An 18,424-nucleotide genomic window follows, 5' to 3' on the forward strand; every position below is an offset into this window, starting at 1 on the left:
GCGCTACCTGATCGGATCACGGCGGAGAGGAAGAAGTCAAAATGGCGGCGGTGTGGAAGTTTTTTCGTTGAGGATGTCGGATTCCAAAGATTTTTGGACTACATTGAGCATCATTACATCCTCCCCAGTCAGATATATTTTTCCGACGTAACCTTACCCGAGTTACAAGCTGTCATTTCTGACGTCATTGAAAAGCTAATAACCAATTTCACTTGGATGAGTTTTACCACAGATATCAAGTGTTAGCCCCGTTAGCATGATTAGTCTTACGGCACAATGGATAGACAAAAACTTTGAACTTGAAAAGTCTGTCCTTCATGCACAAGAGTGCAGATGATCCAACACAGCTAGGAACTGGAACAAGCCTCCACAAGTGAGAAAAATTACAGGTGACTAATGCTAATAAATAACATTTAACACTTTTCATTTAATATAAGTCAAAGTGTTATGTATATCATATGGCTGTTACTGAATATATATCACCAGCTCTTACAGCTTTTACACAGTTTTTGTAGCAAATAAGCCTAAATAAGAGGGCTATGTTCTGACAAAGGAAAGTATATAAAAATAATGATATCGGTTATCGGCCAAATAAGTTTTAACATATCGACATATCAGATATCGGCCAAAAATCCAATATCGTGCATCCCTAGTTTTAACAACAGTTGTCTAAATTTTATGTATATTTCAGAGCACTACCTCATGGCCAGTTAAAACAAATTTGTATTGTTTCTAGGATATTGTTCAAGGGTATGTTTTTCAATAAAATAAGATTGGAAAATTGAACTTATAACACCTGACAGTGTTGCTAATAAAACAATATCGGTATTGACCAAAATCGGAATCGGCAGGTCAGACATGTTAAAAATCGGTGGTCTTGGACACTCAGGTGAAGAGAGGAGCGGAGCTGTCCACTGATCACTACCTGGTGGTGAGTTGGCTTCGATGGTGGGGGAGGATGCCGGTCAGACCTGGCAGACCCAAACATATTGTAAGGGTTTGCTGGGAACGTCTGGCAGCGTATATGTTGTCATCATTTTATGTTCCCATATAAAGATGAAATTGGCTCTCTGCATTTAACCCATTGCACCTGGGATACACCCAGGTGAAGCAGCAGTGGGCAGCTATGTAAGCACCCGGGGAGCAATTATATATATATATATATATATATATTTATTTTTTTATTTTTTTTTTTTTCTTTGTTTTTTGTCTTTTTGTTTATATTTATTTATTTATTGTTTTTTCCATCCATTTCAGTTTGACGGAGGGCTTTACCGTCTTGCAGTTTCTAATCAGCTGAAAGGAGAACACTAGGCGGGGCACGTCACATTATCATCCCTCCTGCAAGACAAAGCCTCCTGGGTCGTAAAAAGGTTTTCTTATCGATCAAGCAGGCTTCGTTGCACACTCTGAAATTTTTTGATGAGTTAGCCGAGACATGTGGTGACGGCGAGCGCTTTGCTGAGTGCTTTAACTTTTAAGGACTGCTGCATTAGGATGCAATAAAAAGCAAAAGGACAGTGAGGAACCAACAACATGCCGCTTTGTGACATTATCACTCACTTGGCTTGAGTACGGAAGCATGAATAGGATGAAACCCAGACAGTAGAGATTGCTTCTTCTCCTTTTTCACTGACCAGTTTAAAGTGTGTCCTCGGTCGTTCTCAGAGAAATCTCTGGTCATCAGTTTGAGACTGCTGTCTCTTCAGAACAAATCCAAGGGATCCCTGTTTTTTTTTGTTGTCAGAGAACTTGGATTGAGTGGGATCAGACTGACACAGATCTTTTTTCACAACTTATAAGATACTCAAGCAAGCAAACAAGCAATGAACTGAAGGAGGTGTCTAAAAATACAAATAACATTTGGGCCTTTAATCAGGCAGAACCTTAAAAAACTGTTTGTCTTAAGTAAAACTACAAATACAATCATTGTTGGAGGGATTATTCACAAAGATTAATGCTAAACTTTCAACAAAATGTCAACAAATCACTTGCTCATTGGAGACAATTTTAACACATTTGCATCTTATTTTGAAAAGACCTAGGCCCTCTTATTCTTGAAAATATTTTTCAACCATTCTTCAAAGTCTAATTGTATCAATCACAACCTATTAAAATGATTTGGATACAATATTATAAACAGTTCCCTTTTGTTTTATAATCCTGCCAAATGAATATTAATATAGTGGCTTTTGGTTGCATAATTTTTAGCACTCTGAATTAGGAGATTAGATCATGCATTACATTTCCTTAAGACACCAAAACTCATCATATTTGATGTAGATTGAGGCCTAAAGTGCAGACAAGATGACAGAGGGAACACATGAGGACAAAACCTCAATCATAAAAATTAAAAACAGCTGGTGAAGCAAGAAAACAAGCGGAAAAGCTGAGATATCAATAAATTAAAATGTGTGGAAGGAGACGGAGCAGCAGAACCATCAAAACAGTTAACAGTTGATTTCATGAATGAGAACCTAATTAATACTTAAACAGAAATTGGTGATTAGTGGAATGAGAGGCAGGTGAGCTTGATGAGTGGATGAGGGGCAACTAATCACATAAAAATCCATCCATCCATTATCTTTACCCACTTCTTCCTTTTTGGGTCACAGGGGTCACTGGTGCCCATTTCCAGCAATCACTGGGCGAGGGGTGGGGACAGGTCGCAAGCCCATCACAGGGATACTCATGAAAATATTCCAGGAAAACAAGGAAAAGCTTGACTGAATAACTATAAGCACAAAAAAGGTAAACAAACCCCATGGTCATGACAAAACTACAGTGTAAAATTAAAAAATAACATTTCACAATAAAATATATTATTTTACAGTATTGAACACACCATCCATGTTTCCATGAATGTAAATGTGGTTACCTCAGTTGTGGAAAAAAAAAAGTTAGATTTATTGGAGCTATTATAGAGCTGTCATTTCTAATCCGAACCCAGAGCCTGGCCCCACCTGACCCGGATTAGGGCCAGGCCAGGCCATAATAATGTGATTAATATGCGGGCCGGGTCAGTGTCGGGCTTTTGATTGCATCAGTGGATGTGCATGGCTAATGATCCAAATATATGGCAACATGACTTGCCATACATTCACCAGCCACACGCAGCCATTTGACTGTGTGCTGACTGGCCTTGAAAGAGGTAAAAAGTTTAGTTAAGCTTTAGATGGACTACTGCCAGCAATTCCATCACCCAAATGAACGTTCATTCAGTCGCTGCACTCAGCAGACATGCGCGGCCGACGACCCAAACAGTTGAGATCGCAAAATATCCGATATGTCAGAGCAGGGTCCATGTCTGAATAATGCAGAATGCAAACAGAAGCAGCTCCGATCTGCTGCCCCTTTTACTCAGCCACGCGTCTGCCGACCGTTAATAACTATATGAACTATATAAGCAGTCAAAGCCCCAAAATGTGGGGGGGGGGGGGGGGGCGGGTTTGGACCTGTAATTACTGTTAATTTGTTGGGTCGGGTGGGGTTTGGAAATGATGGCTATGAGCTGGGGCCGAGTCGAGTCAGATTTTTTGGGTCCGAATGCAACTCGAAGCTAGTATTACCTGAGCCAGCCCAGTGGTCATTAAAGGAGTAGCAGTTTTAGGTAGTGTATTTCTGCTTTGGCCTGACTTTTCGGACCATATTGCTTCTTTTTTATTATGAAAAGCAGGTTAAAAAGACACAAACAGCTATAGAAAATATATTTTTGATCTTCAGGGTGTTAAGAGATTTTCCCTCACTGGCTTCTTGCAGACACTCATTCTGTGGCGGTAACATTATCTTGGCTTTGATGATTCCTTGATTAGAGGTTTTAAAGAAAATATGTTTAGAAAAGCTCAGGGGCCAAATGTGGCCCTCGTTGACATCTTATCTGGCCCCCAATATGTTATTTTAAATGTGAAATACTTTTATCACTTTAATATGTTTCAGTAATCTTTGATTATGATGTCAAAAGTGCAACAGAGAACATCAAATGACACCAATCAAACGCTTGTTGAGGAACCTGCAACCAAGAAAAGATGTTGGGTATCTGACTTGAGTTAATGTAGATTCTGAAATCGGCCCTTAGTTTGAAAAAGGTTTTAATTTTGGCCCTCTTTCGTTAGCGAGTTTGACACCCCTGATTTAGAAGGAAATGAAGAGTGATATCAAGGTTAATTTCATGAAGTTGATTTGTTCATCATTTGCTCCCACTGCCCCTGGTTCAACACACCAATGGAAGGATCATGGTCAATATCAAAGTCAATCACCAAAAATTCAGAATGATTGTGAGCCTTTTACACCTCACCATCTGTTTTATAAAATTATTTATTTATTGAGACAGCGCCACCTTGTAACCTAGAAACCTTGGCGACAAACTCAATGGCATTTTCAAAGAAAGATGGACCCAGGAGTTTCATCCTCAAACCATTTGGTGGATGGTGTTATAGCTTATCATTTCCAGAGATGTCATCCATCTTAGTGATGAAGAGCTTTCCTCGGCAGAAAACATTAACATTTACACGGTCGTACTGTAGCTGTCAGATCGTCTCTGTCTGATGAATTATGTGATGAAGGTCTTGGAGCTCAGCTCCTCAAAAGAAACATACAACAGACTTTTAACATTGAGGATGCAACGATTGAATTTTGTGGTCAGAGTGAACACAAATTTAAGGCTGTGCTCAAAATGGTAATTCATTTGCTCACCCACTACATTGTAGTCATTGCAGCCATTTTTTTCTTTGTGTTCAGGACAGAGAATCCTCCACCATAAGAGTAATGTCCTGGAGACGGTGGTGCTCATTAACCCTTCCGATGAAGCCGTCAGCACTGAGGTAATATCATCTGCTGTTCTTTTCTTGGCTTTTCAATTTGATTAAATTCAGTTTATGTACACTATGTAGCGCCAAGTCCCAACAGAAGTCGTCACTGGGCACTGTACGAAAACATTCAAGTAAAAAAGCTAATTAGTGGAAGTTATCTAAGGAAGTCAGCAGATTGTGTTGAGTATTCACTTCATCGCAGTCTCCCATCTTGAGCTAGCACAAAGGTAACTGTCGAAAGGAAAAACTCCTTTTAACAGGAAGAAACCTCCAGCAGAACCAGGCTCAGGAGCCAGTGAAGAGAAGCTAAAACTGGAGAAATATGATCTCTCCTACTAACTCCAGTTAAGACTGGCAGCAGCATTTTGGATTAACTGAAGACTTTTTAAAGAAGTATTCGGACACCCAGATAATAAATCATTGCAACAGTCCAGTCTAGACGTGACAAATGCACAAACCAGTTTTTCTGCGTCATTTTTAGATAAGATGTTTCAAACTTTAGTCATATGATGCAGGTGGAAGAAGGTGGTTTTAGTAATGTTTTTAATGTGGGGGTTGAAAGACATGTCCTGATCAAAAATATCACCAACTTTAGAACTGGAAGCCAAATTAAACCAGAGGAAGTGAAAGGCTGCAACATTTGTTCCTAAGATGCTCAGGTCCAAAAACCACATCTGTCTTGTTCACTTAACACACTCGTTCATATTTAATAGCTGTGAGCCTTCACATATCTATTAACACACTTAATACAAGAACATGTACATAAAATAATAACACTGATATTTAAAATTGGTATAAATTAATCATCCTATAGCTGCCAGAACAGTAAGTGCCATTTTTTTTTTTTTTTTACAGTTCGTTTAGAAGAAGGTACAAGGTTTATGAGCCGACATGATGTCTTGCTGTGTCACTGCTTCCTGACAGAGCTTTTTCCACTCTACCGTCCATGTCTGCAGTCAAATGTGCATGAATAATATCACAGCACAGCAGGACTGACTGGGCCAGTCGACCAGACCAGCTGAAGTAGAACAAAAGAGCAGCAGAGAAGAGACAGAAATACAGTAGATGGATGGAAGAAAACTCAGTGAAATGGACAATGAGAGAACAGTTAGCTACCTGGCTAAAGAATTTCAGTGACAAAAAACATTTTATTCTATCACAGAATCATAAAATGATTTGCTCTTTTGATTTCCAGGTCCGTTTAATGATCTCCGACACCGCCAGGCACAAACTTCTGGTCCTTTCAGGGCAGTGCTCGGAAAAAACTGGAGAGCTGATCCTTCAGTCTGGATCTTTTTCTTTCTGCAATTTCATAGACATATTCACTGATCAAGAGGTGAGCCAACATGCAAAAAAATAAAAAAATAAAATCCTCAATGTATTCATAGGCAAACTAGCTTTTTATGGTTTAATGTTCTGAGGATGTAATTTTACTTAGAGAAAACTTTTGAAAACTGTCAATTAAATACAGTATTTTTTAAACTGTGGAATTAATAATAATATTAAGATGTATCACAGATTATATATAAGCAAATTGTTCAGATCTTTGAAAGTGACATTCTGTGAAGTTGTTATCAGCAGTCAGTATCTTACCTGCAGCAGATGGAGATCAGCGTGACCTCAGTTTAGAAAGTCAGGCAGAACGTCTGACGAGTCAGTGAAACTAACCACTAGTGTGAGCAATGCCGGCTTTAAATCAAGTGTCTGCCCCAGTTTCAAATCATTTTATAGTGATTCATATGGACATACTTTTTTACGTCATGTCACAAATGAGAAACCTATTTACATTTAAGTTTATGAAGGTTTACACTCAAGACTATGTGTGTCTGCAGTCTGCTAATATTAATGGTTCATACAGTGTAACACATGAAAACTTTAATAAATTAAATGTATCTATACATAATAACTTTCTGATGGTAAAGTTACTTTATAAATCAAAAAAACAACATTGATTTAAATTGCTCTAAAGTTTGAGTTTATTTTCTTTTTATTGTTTACTGGTACTGGTAACTGACTGCAGACCAACATGGTCCTCTTTGTTAATAAGCATTGCAATGAAAAGAGAGGGTGTTGTTAAAAAAAAAAATACCGCGCTTATTTAAGTACATAAGGTAGTATGTTCTTTACAATACAAACTGAACTTTGTACTAAACTTTACATACTAAATTTTGTGGAATTAAATCATTAAGAACCCAAAAAATTATACCTTAAATATTCTATACAAAGACAAAAGACCATATTTAGAGGAAAAAATAATAAGAAATCGTATGTGTACTTTTTTTACAAGATGTAAAACATTCAGAATTACTTTTTTTAATTTATTTTGTGCACAGATTGGTGAATTGCTCAGCACCATTCATCCAGCAAACAAAGCCAACCTTACGCTCTCCTGTCCTGAGCAAGGAGACTGGAAAAACTCCAACTTGGACAAACACAACTTGCAAGACTTCATTAACATGAAGCTCAACTCCACTCTTATCCTTCCTGAAATGGAGGGCCTCTCTGAGTTCACAGAGTATTTATCTGAATCTGTAGAGATCCCATCTCCTTTTGACATGCTAGAACCTCCGACCTCAGGAGGGTTCCTCAAACTCTCCAAACCATGTTGTTACATTTTCCCTGGTGGCCGAGGTGACTCTGCTCTCTTTGCTGTGAATGGTTTCAACATGCTCGTTAATGGTGGTTCAGACAGGAAGTCATGCTTTTGGAAACTGGTGAGACACCTAGACCGAGTGGACTCCATCCTCCTGACCCACATTGGTGATGACAACCTACCAGGCATCAATAGCATGTTGCAGAGGAAGATTGCAGAGCTGGAGGAGGAGCAATCACAGGGTTCAACGGCTAACAGTGACTGGGTGAAGAACATGATTTCTCCAGATATCGGTGTTGTGTTTGTGAATTTTCCTGAAAGCCTGGAGAACCCTGAACCTAATTACAGGATGCGCAGAAATGTTGAGGAGGCAGCGTTCACTCAACAATTCCTGCACAAGCTAAATTTGAGGATTGAGCCTTTGCAGAAGCCTGTAGGAAACACGATAGAACCGATCACACTTTTTCAAAAAATGGGTGTCGGGAAGCTTGAAATGTATGTGCTTAACCCTTCGAAGAACAGCAAGGAGATGCAGCACTTTATGAAGCAGTGGACAGGAAGTGAAAAAGACACTACTTCCATTATGCTGCCGAATGGTAAAGAATCTGAGTTTCCTCTTTCTTACTTGAATTCTATCTCTTCGCTCATTGTGTGGCACCCTGCAAACCACTCAGATAAGATTGTGCGAGTTCTTTTTCCTGGAAATGCCACCCAGGTTCACATCTTTGAAGGATTAGAAAAACTAAAACATTTGGATTTTTTGAAGCAGGCAGTTGTCACTCAACAAGCCATGTCTTCTAGTTTGCCGTCAACACCAACACTTAAGCAAGCAAAGATGAAACACAGAACAGACAGCAAAGAGAGCCTCAAATCGACCCCAAAGCCATCACCAATCAAAACCATTAAAAAGACTTCAAAAGAGGAAACGTCAGACAAGGCAAAGACAGATGTCGAATCAGCTCAGGAGAAATCAGAAAAGATAGAGAAAAAAGAAAAGGTTCTCCTGAAAAAGGCAAAAGCGCCCGAGAGAGAATCCAAAGCTAGAACAGATCAAACCAGCCAAAACGAAACTCCAGACAAAAAGTCTGAGTCAAAACCCAAAAGTGAAAAGGTTAAAAGGGAAGCCAAAGCATTGGTGGAGAAGAAAAAGGAAGTTAAAAAAGAAGTAGCAAAAAATGACCTCTCCAAAAACGAAGGTCAAAAGGAAGAGAAAGTAAAGAAAGATGAAGCAAAAAAAGCTTTGAAAAAGGATATCAGAAGAGATTCACCTATGAAAGAGAAGAAGGAAGAAAAGAAGGAGCAAAGGAAAGATGTTAAAAGGCCCTCTAAGGACATTAAAAAGAACACCGCCGCAGGTGAAGAAAAAAATCTTAAACCAAAGCCACTGAAAAAAGACGACTCCTCGAAGAAAGATTCAGGAGTTCCATCGAAATTAAAAGATAAAGGAAAGTCAAAAGTGGCAAAGAAAGAGACAAAAGCAGATAGCAAACAGACAACTAGTGCTGTTACTGTTGCACAGGATCTAGAAGCAGAGAGATCTTTGATGTCCTCACCAGAGGACCTCACTACAGACTTTGAGCAGCTTAAAGCTGAAGAGTTGGTTGAGGGTGAGGCAAGTCCACAACTAAATGAGCAAAGAGAGGCATCAGTGATCCAGCATGAGGAAATAATACAGATTAGAGACTCACCGGAAGGTGTAGAGTCTGTGGATGAGGGTATAACAACAACAGAAGCAGAAGGAGACAATGAAGATACTCCAGAAGAACAAATAATTCAGGAAAAACTTAATGATAGCATTGGTGAGAAGTTTGAAGATGAGGGCACTGTGTTGGAAGAGACATCTGAGGGAGGGGATTATGAAGAGAAGGGAGAGACAGAGGAGGTCTATGAACCACAAAACGTGAAAGCAGACCAGGAGAGTGATCTTACTCACAGCACGAATGAGCACCAAGTCAACCAAGATGACATAAAACAAACCAATAATGTGAAACACGATGATGGAATGACAGATACAAAATTAGAAGAGGAGCTTGTAAGTCATAAAGAAATAGAAAAGCAGAATATTATAAAACCAACCTCACCTAAGGTGTCTTCACCAGTTTCTCCTGCTGCATCTATCCATGATGAGATGCCTCCAGCTGGCTTTGAGAGTTTCACAACCTCAGATGATGAGAATAGAGGTGAAGCCCCTGAGGAGTGCATAGTCACTTCTTGTCACTCCCATTCGACTTTTGAAATCTCTAATGTGCCTACTCCAGTGGATGAGATGTTGACTCCTAGGAACATTGTGAGCAATGAAGCCAATGACGAGACAGTATCTCCTTCAGAGGATGTTGGCAGACTTGAGCTATCCACATCGGGAGAATTTGATAAGAAGCTCTCTCCACCTCAGGATCTGCTAGGGTCAAGTCACTCAGAGAGTGAAGCCACAGTAGGCCAGAACTACAATCATTCTGCTTCTACAGTATCACCCCCTTCACCATTAGAAGAGGATAAATTTTGTAAGGAGTTTCCCTCTACAGGAAAAACTGAGGAATTTGCCACTGCTCAAGAATCACATAACATATTTGACGCTAACTCAGCCAAACTCAATTCAAGCTCTATATCACCTCTTGTTTGTTCTCCCTCAATGGAATCTAAGGATACTTGTGATTTTCCATCAATGTTGGCTGCTCCAATAGAATTGTCATCTACATTGGCTAGTTGCACACTAGTAACAACTGATTCTACTAAGAGCCCAGATGACACACCACTTGAAGAAGCTAATTTACTTCAGTCCTCTGGTCACACACCTTACTATCAGTCACCAGAGGAAGAGAAAACTGAAGCCCTCTCAACTCTGTCAGTAGATAAGCCACAGGGTCCAGTCATTGTGGAGGTTAGTGATAAAGAAGATTCTATTGACAGATTTACCCCTGAGCCAAATGAACCAGAACTACAACATTGTTCCCCAGTAGAGAATGCAGTTTCCCCTGCAAAGAGCCCACCACCTGACCATGAGTCCTCAGTGAAAAATGCATCACCCTTTGATATGGAATCCAAGAAACCTATTGAAGATATCTATTCAGTGTTGTCCTCAGCTTCGTTGACCAAGCATGAATCTAACACCAGTCCTTTAGCAGGTTTTAAAGAAGAGAGTAAAGTGTCTATTTCTGAGGGCACCACATCAGACAAGTCTGGAACACCATTGGATGAAGTTGTCACTGAAGATATCTTTTTACATCTAGCCTCAGCATCTACAGCATCCTTGGCCACCAGCTCATTTCCAGAACCAACAACTGGATCTTCCCTTCATGCTGAGGTGGGCTCTCCTCACTCAACTGAGGTAGATGACTCATTGTCTGTCTCTGTGGTTCAGACACCAACCACCTTCCAGGAGGCTGAGGGCTCTCCGACTAAAGAAGACAGTCCAAGGCCAATGTCTATTTCCCCAGAAATCTCACCTAAGACAAAGAACAACACACATGATACTAAATCTCCAGATCATTCTGCCATGTCTGTAGAGTTAGGCCAAGATTCCCCAGACCATTCCTTAGCACTGGACTTCAGCAAGCAATCTCCAGAGCACCAGTCACTGGGCAGCAGCTCATGTACAGCAGAAAATGGACCCATTGAGGTTGACTACAGTCCTTCAGACAGAACAGACATAAGAGCATCAAGAGAGCCAAAACCTGCTGTAGAAAATTGTTTGCTTTTTGAAGAGAATGATTTAGTCCATTCCACTTCTGCAACTCCATCGGATGCATCTCAGTCCACACCTTCCGTTACAACCCCATGTCAAATGACAGAGATGCCACATGCTGTAGCGGAACAGACAGATACGTTGCCAGTCACCCCAAAGGCATCATCTCTCAGCCTCTCTCCCCATTCCAATGAGCCATCTCCAGTTCTAGGAGGCCCTCCAGCCAAAGACAGTACCAGCCCAATCTCACAGTGTGCAAGCATCACTAAATCTGATTCACAACAGAAATATGACAAGTCACCCACACCCCCTCAAGCATCTTCACCATCTGCTTATTTTAATATTTCAAAGAAAAGCACACCTTCCCCTGAAAAGGAGACAAATCATTTTAAATGTGAGGATTTTATACCTGAGAAAAAATCTCCTGTGAGTCCTAAACTTCCTTCCCCCTCACAATTGCATCTCTCTTCTGATCAATACAATTACAATTCTCCCTGTGGCTCAAAGGAACCAGACAACACAAAGAAGAGTCCCTGTGCTGCATCTAAGACAGATGTTGACCTATGTCTTGTCCCCTCTTGTGAGTATCGTCACCCCAAGACTGAATTATCGCCATCTTTCATTAATCCTAACCCTCTAGAATATTTTATCAATGAAGAAAATGCCACTAATGAGGAGAAGCCTCTGGCCAAGTCTGGGGGAGGCTCCCCACCCCCAGCAGGGAAGCTTTCTGCCAAACAATGTGAGGATACCCCACCCACATCCATCAGTGAGTCTGCCCCCTCGCAAACAGACTCAGATGTACCACCAGGGACTGAAGAGTGCCCCTCCATCACAGCAGATGCAAACATTGACTCTGAAGATGACTCTGAGACTCTGCCTACTGACAGAACTCTAACCTACAGGCAGGTTGATCCTCCTCCAGTGGCACTCAGGGACTCTGCTCCGATTTCAGGCAACCATGATGTTTGTATGGTGGACCCAGAAGCACTAAAGGCAGAGGAGAACCTTCACAATGCTAATACAAATGGAGGAGACAAGTCTAGTAAGAAAAAGCTCTCAAAAAAGTCCTCATCACCAGCTAGGAAGAGTGGTCTTTCAAAAATCAAGGACTCAAAGACAGCTTCTCCAAAGAAGGGGGTTGGAGAAGGAAAAGATGCCAAAAATGCGACTAATACCTCTGCATCTAAAGGTGTTAAAAGTGAGTACAGTGTTTGTTATCACTTACACTGCTGCCTATAGTTACCAGACAATTTTAATGGTTGTTGAAATGGTTTAATAAAATATATATCTTTTTCAGGTACAGGAAATGCAAAAGCATTGTCTCTGTCAAACTGCCCTCCTACATATATGGATTTGGTTTACATACCTAATCACTGCAGTGCCAAAAATGTGGATGCTGAGTTTTTCAAGCGTGTCCGGTCCTCTTACTATGTGGTCAGTGGCAATGACCTGACAGCTCAGGAACCTAGCCGGGCTGTCCTTGATGCTTTACTTGAAGGAAAGGCCCAGTGGGGAAACAACATGCAAGTAAGTTTCAGATATTAGTGAAGTTACAAGAAATACAAATTTAGATATTTAAATTATTTTCTTGGCTTTAATCAGTGAGTATATATATATATATATATATATATATATATATATATATATATATATATATATATATATATATGTATATATACATATGTGTGTGTGTGTTTGTGTATTTTTTTCATTAGTGAAAATGGTATTGTTAATACCAGCATGTTTTGATTTAAAACTGTCTTTGAATGTCAAAAGGTAAAAGGTGGATGATAATGTTTTTGTGTGGGGGCGGTTGGCTAAAAGGTTATAAGGGTATTTTGAACAACTGGACAGATTTTACAGCTAAAGTTTGAGGTTGTAGTAGCTGAAATTCATTCTCAAAACATGCCAAGCACTATACTTAGTGCTTAAATCTTTAGTTATGACTTTCAAAGTTAAATATGTTGGTCTTTTATGAAAATTTCCCATTAAATATTGAGCATATTTCATAGAAACTTTCAGAAAGTAATCTTTGGGTGAACATGAACAGCTGACTAACTGTTGGCGTCATCCCAATTCAAGACGGTTGTCTCATTAAATCAACATTAGCCAACACAAAAATGGCTTTAACTCAGTCAGTTTTAAAATTACTGAGATGAACTTTGACATGGTAGTGGCTGAGAGTCATTCACAACACATACTCCAAGTGCTAATAAATTGCTTGCAATCACATTGAGCATGACATATTCAAAATTTAACCAAAATGGTTGTAACTCTGGCACTAAACGTATTCAGCTTTTAATTTAATGAGGAATCTGTCTTGTATGTCAGCGCATGCTTCTAAAAGCTACTTGATTTGTTTATACAATATTTATTAGACAATAGAAAATGTCATTCTTCGTAAAAAAATATATATATATATTTAGGGTTTTGTTTGCTTTTATTATGTTAGACATATTCTAAACCCCTTTTTTTACTTTCTATTCTCAGGTTACTTTAATTCCAACCCATGACACGGATGTAATGAGGGAATGGTACCAGGAGACTCACGACAAGCAGCAGGAGCTGAACATCATGGTCCTGGCAAGCAGCAGCACAGTTGTCATGCAGGACGAGTCCTTTCCAGCTTGTAAGATTGAGCTGTAGCACATTTCTGCAAGACATCTGGAAGGATTGTTCTGTGCCCACAAAACAAACCACGTAGCATAAAAGCCTAGAAACCATAAAGTTAAATAAGACAACTAGAGGGTGCATTGGTCATGTGAAGTTGTGATTCACTGGAGGGACAGGAGCCATAACCACAGAGGGCAAACATCTGGACTGAGCATTATTGTAGATGTTGGCAAAATGGCCAGCATTAATGGCTGATTATTTAAAAGTTGTAGAAATAAAAATATTAATGATAATATTAATATAATATTAGATATAAAAACGTAAAAATGCAAAAAAGTTGTCTGTGTGCTACAGTTGTACCAACCAAAAAGAAAAGGGAAAACGTGTTTCATTTCACAAATAAGCAGATTTTATCTTTGAGTTGACCTCAATGTGACCATAATTGAAGCTAATACTGTAATAAAAGTTTTAAATTAAAATTAGCCTATAAATGTGATGTAATTGCTGTTAATTATTGAATTGGCTAATAGATATTAGCTTCCATGGCAGCTATTATACAGAGTTTAGAACTTTGCTGAATCATATTATAATTTAGTACAAATTATTAAATAATACAATCTGGTATCGCCATCGATTTATCTCATATTAAAGCCATGCAAAATAATATTACCTTATGTATTTGACTATTTTTAGGTTTCCATTACACAAACCTGACCAATTGAGAAAATAGTTTGCCAATATCAGTCGAGATAAGTTTCATCCAAGTATAATTTTGTAATTGGCAACTACAAAACTGGTAAATAATAATAAATAAGTTACGCCAGTATTGTTATACAATACCAATTATATGTCATTTCTGAGTTCTGTGTGTTATTGGCTGATCTAGTTTAGATCACCATTACTGTACTCATATATGGTTATATTTTCCTTATAGCTCATCTAGCTGTTTTACACGAATAATTAAATTACGATTAATTATCAATTCTATTAATTTATAGTAAAAATATTACAAATAATTGGTGCCACAGATCCAGTTGGGCTTGCTGTTTATCAAATAGCTGCTTTGTCAGCTGTGAGCCGCTGCCCTCTTTGGTCGCCATCTTTGCTCCTCCATGATGTCATAGATGCGAGCAGTGGACGGGACAGGAAGTGGATCTATAGTTGTCTTATTTAACTCTATGCTAAAAAGCAACACTAAAGCAGCACATTTACAATGAGAATAGAAGTGCCGTTTATTTAATCTTGACATAAGAGGATTAAATGAGGGAGGAATTAGACCATGACTTTTCAAATAAGCAAATTTCAGTACCTGTTAGATAATGCACTGACTTTCTCTTGAGTCAACAAAGACTCTTCAAACTCAGACTCTTCATCTCATTCAGACAGATGAAACACAACTTCTGTAACCACTTTAGGGATTCAAAATGAATGTACAAGATGAAGGTAACTAAACTGAAAATGGTTGTTCAATAAGATGATTGTGATCAACTGAAAAAGGTTGTTTAATACTGATAAGCATCAATATAAAGTTTCTATTCATAAAAAGTGAGTTGGAGAGCTGCTACTGTATTTAAACTTTTCCTTTGGATGGCTGGTTTTATTTATTACTTTTTTTTATTAGGTTTTAGTTGCAGCTCATGTTTTAGCAATAGTTTAAATGACTGTGCACAAAGAAGTTCATAACACCTTTGCCTTTGTATAAAAAAGTTTTTACAGAATGTAAAATCTGTAAATCCTTTTTACAACACTGCCTTTCATTTAAGTTTATGTACTTGATTTAAGAATTTTAAGGCGTTTTTTTAATTTTATTTAAAAAACTAACGTAACCTTGTCTCTAGCTGTTTTGAATTGAACAACGAGCAACGGTGAGTATTTCCCAATGTAAAGTGAAGCAGGATATTTTCATAAACCTTAAAATGTCTTGTTTTTTTCTAAAGCATTGTACTATAATTATAAATAACATTGTGGCCAGGTTGGGAGATGGGACTGAGTTATGCTAAGCTACTTTTCTTTTTGTTTTTTATTGAAGATTTTGATCAGATTTGCATTCAGAACAGGGCACCAGATACATATTTTAAAAGGTAATGCAGTTCTGTATGATATCTGCAAGCTGTGCCATGATGTATGTATTCTACACAAACTCTTGACTAATATCTGGGGCACTAACGTCTCAGAAAACCTGCAACGGGTCAGTAATTTACAGGCTGATGCTGAAAACTCACCAGAATGACAATACAGACGGATTCTAAAGGGATCGTATCTTTCGGGTAGACACACAGGGGAAACTACGTAAAACCAAAATAAGACACAAACACGGCTCATACCAAACCAACGTTACAGACGCCTCAAATCATCTAGGCAACCTCCTACATTCAGTAAACCACCACACGACGATTACAGGCTTTGGTGTTCTGGTCTATTTAAAGGAATTTCGGAGGTTTTCTGAAATGACGTCAAGTATTCATGATGCCACCACAGACCTGTTTTCCTGCAGAAGTATCTCAAACAGTCACAACAAACCAAGGAACTGACATTTCTCCTTTCTCTGCTTTCTGTCTGACAATTTCTCTGTCTTTTTCCCCCCCACTCACCCTTTTCTCAAGAGAACTTTAACATTCGTCTGCAGCGGTGTGGTATATTTGTCTTGTGGTCTTGCATCTTCTCTTTCCTTATCCCAAACTCATATGTAACCTATAGCGATTAGTTTCGAGTGAAAATATTCCCTGTAGTGCTTTCTGATGTTTGTGTCCAATAAGTCCTCTACTACATGTATACCCACATGGCAGATCTAATGTAAAAGGAACCACTACTAAAGGACAGCCACAATAAAATTTGTTGTGAACAAATTATGACTGACCTTCTTGAGTTTTTTGTTCATTTATAGAGAAATCTTCAAGCTCAAGAATCTTCATTATCCCCGAGGGACAATTTGTTTCAGTCAGTAGGCACATGAAACATCCATACTAGACAAGACATTAAAATAACAATACATGAAATCATCATTGTTTGTTGAGAAGCCTGATCGCTACAGGGATTAATGAGTTTTTCAGTTTGTTTGTTCAACATCTGGGCAGCGGATACCTGCATCCAGATGGAAGCAACCTGAACGCACCATGGAATGGGTGATCAGGATCTGCCAGAATCAGCCTGGCCTTGTTCACTGACCTCGCCTTGTGCAGCCAAGTGTTAGGTGCCATGAGGGTCAGCTTCTCTAAGGCCAATATTTTCAACCAAAAAAGGTGAAATACCCACTCTTGACAGGAGACAAACCCTTAATTTAAGATGGATTGACATATTGGGACTTTGTCTACAGTAATGTTTGTTGTAGTAAAGAAGTGCCTGAGCTGACTGGTGAAGCTCTTAATTTACTGCTTCATCTACATTCCAGCCCTCCCCTGTAACAATGACATATAGACTATCCTTCCATCCACAAAGGAAAAGCGAGTAAAGATGGCGGATGGGTGGATTAAAATTAGATTTATGAGCCATTGTTTTATATTTTATTTAAAACTAAATGATATGTTAAAGAATAGCAGCTGTCCACAAGACAACACGATGCCATTTGCCATTGAATTAAATAGGAGGCATTTTATAAACATTTATTTCTTTTTTTGTGTGTCTGTTGGTATGAAAGGTAAATTTCCAGTGATTGCTTAGCTGTAAGTAGGGAACAAAACAAACCTTATCAAACTATTTAGAGGTTTCATCACTCTATTTCTGGTGACGCACTGAGTTTTAATGGTACTCTTGAGTTGCAATGGTTAATTTTTTCAGGCACAAATTTCACAGCAGCTATGGTTTTTAAGCTTTTGAACTGGGAATCTGTTAACACCTCTCGCAAGAAGACAGCTGGCATATCCAGTCCCCACATGACCATGATGACAAGGATAAATGTTTATGAATTTCCAGAATACATGAACCTTTTGCCTTATATAGTGACCGGTCAGACACTTCAGGGATTCTGTTATGAAAAACAAATCAGATCTGGATGATAAGACAGTTCATATTTTATAGACCTGCTATTAGATGTATAGCTTATATATTTTCCTTGATGTGTTATATTATAGAAAAGAAATGCAAATGACAGAACATCCCTGACATTTCTTCAACCCCAACATGCAATGAATTACATACACAAATAAATATAGTAGACAGAAAAAGGCTGCTTATTAATATATTCAATAAGTTTTGCTTTGTCTTTCAAGGGCAGATGCACAACTAACAAAAAGGCAGCAGCTGTTTTTATTCTGTTCATAAATGTGACGTTTATTTATGATGACAGGAGACCAAGGGCACTATCCAGAACCAGAGAGGTTCATGTAAGGATAAATCCAAAGCTAGAAAAGGACCTGGCTGTTTGTCAGGTGACTTTAGTGTCTAAATATACACAAGGTTGAATGAATGAATGAATGAAACATCGTTTCCTTAAATAGTATTATATCATCGGTGCAAAGAAGTGATCTCTTTTAAATCTGCAAACCTTTACATGCAGCGAGGCAGACTTGTTTGTTCATCTTGCAGGATGCCATAAATTATCCAAGGCAGTGCATCTGATTGGCTGAGCAAGCAATCTCAGCTAGATGGGTAAGATCATGTTGCCAGGGCAACAGTAAGGCAACCTCCCTGTCCCATATATTCACTCGCTTATCCTGAGAGTTCCCTCGCACCGCACCAAGATCTGTATATTTCAAACGTATTTATTTTTCCACTGTGAATTTCTCAAAG

General features: G+C 38.8%; 1 protein-coding gene across 1 annotated transcript; it reads left to right on the plus strand.

The window, feature by feature from the left end:
• Positions 1-4,737: 4,737 nt before the first annotated feature.
• Positions 4,738-14,154, plus strand: map1b (microtubule-associated protein 1B). Its single transcript, XM_037692512.1, has 5 exons — positions 4,738-4,820; positions 6,004-6,144; positions 7,142-12,284; positions 12,384-12,613; positions 13,577-14,154. Exons 2-5 carry the CDS (start codon positions 6,013-6,015, stop codon positions 13,730-13,732), a joined length of 5,661 nt encoding a protein of 1,886 aa, XP_037548440.1. The 5' UTR covers positions 4,738-4,820; positions 6,004-6,012; the 3' UTR covers positions 13,733-14,154.
• The last annotated feature ends 4,270 nt before the right edge of the window (positions 14,155-18,424 follow it).

Source organism: Nematolebias whitei, chromosome 18 (genome assembly GCF_014905685.2).
Source record: "Nematolebias whitei isolate Nwh7 chromosome 18, NemWhi1, whole genome shotgun sequence".
Lineage (NCBI taxonomy): Eukaryota > Metazoa > Chordata > Actinopteri > Cyprinodontiformes > Rivulidae > Nematolebias > Nematolebias whitei.

Excerpts from the sequence above, each read along its gene's own strand:
- map1b (XM_037692512.1), top strand. The coding sequence starts at position 6,013 with ATGATCTCCGACACCGCCAGGCACAAACTTCTGGTCCTTTCAGGGCAG. Across the intron at positions 6,145-7,141 it reads ACATATTCACTGATCAAGAG|ATTGGTGAATTGCTCAGCAC; the intron begins GTGAGCCAACAT and ends TTTTGTGCACAG. Across the intron at positions 12,614-13,576 it reads AGTGGGGAAACAACATGCAA|GTTACTTTAATTCCAACCCA; the intron begins GTAAGTTTCAGA and ends TTCTATTCTCAG.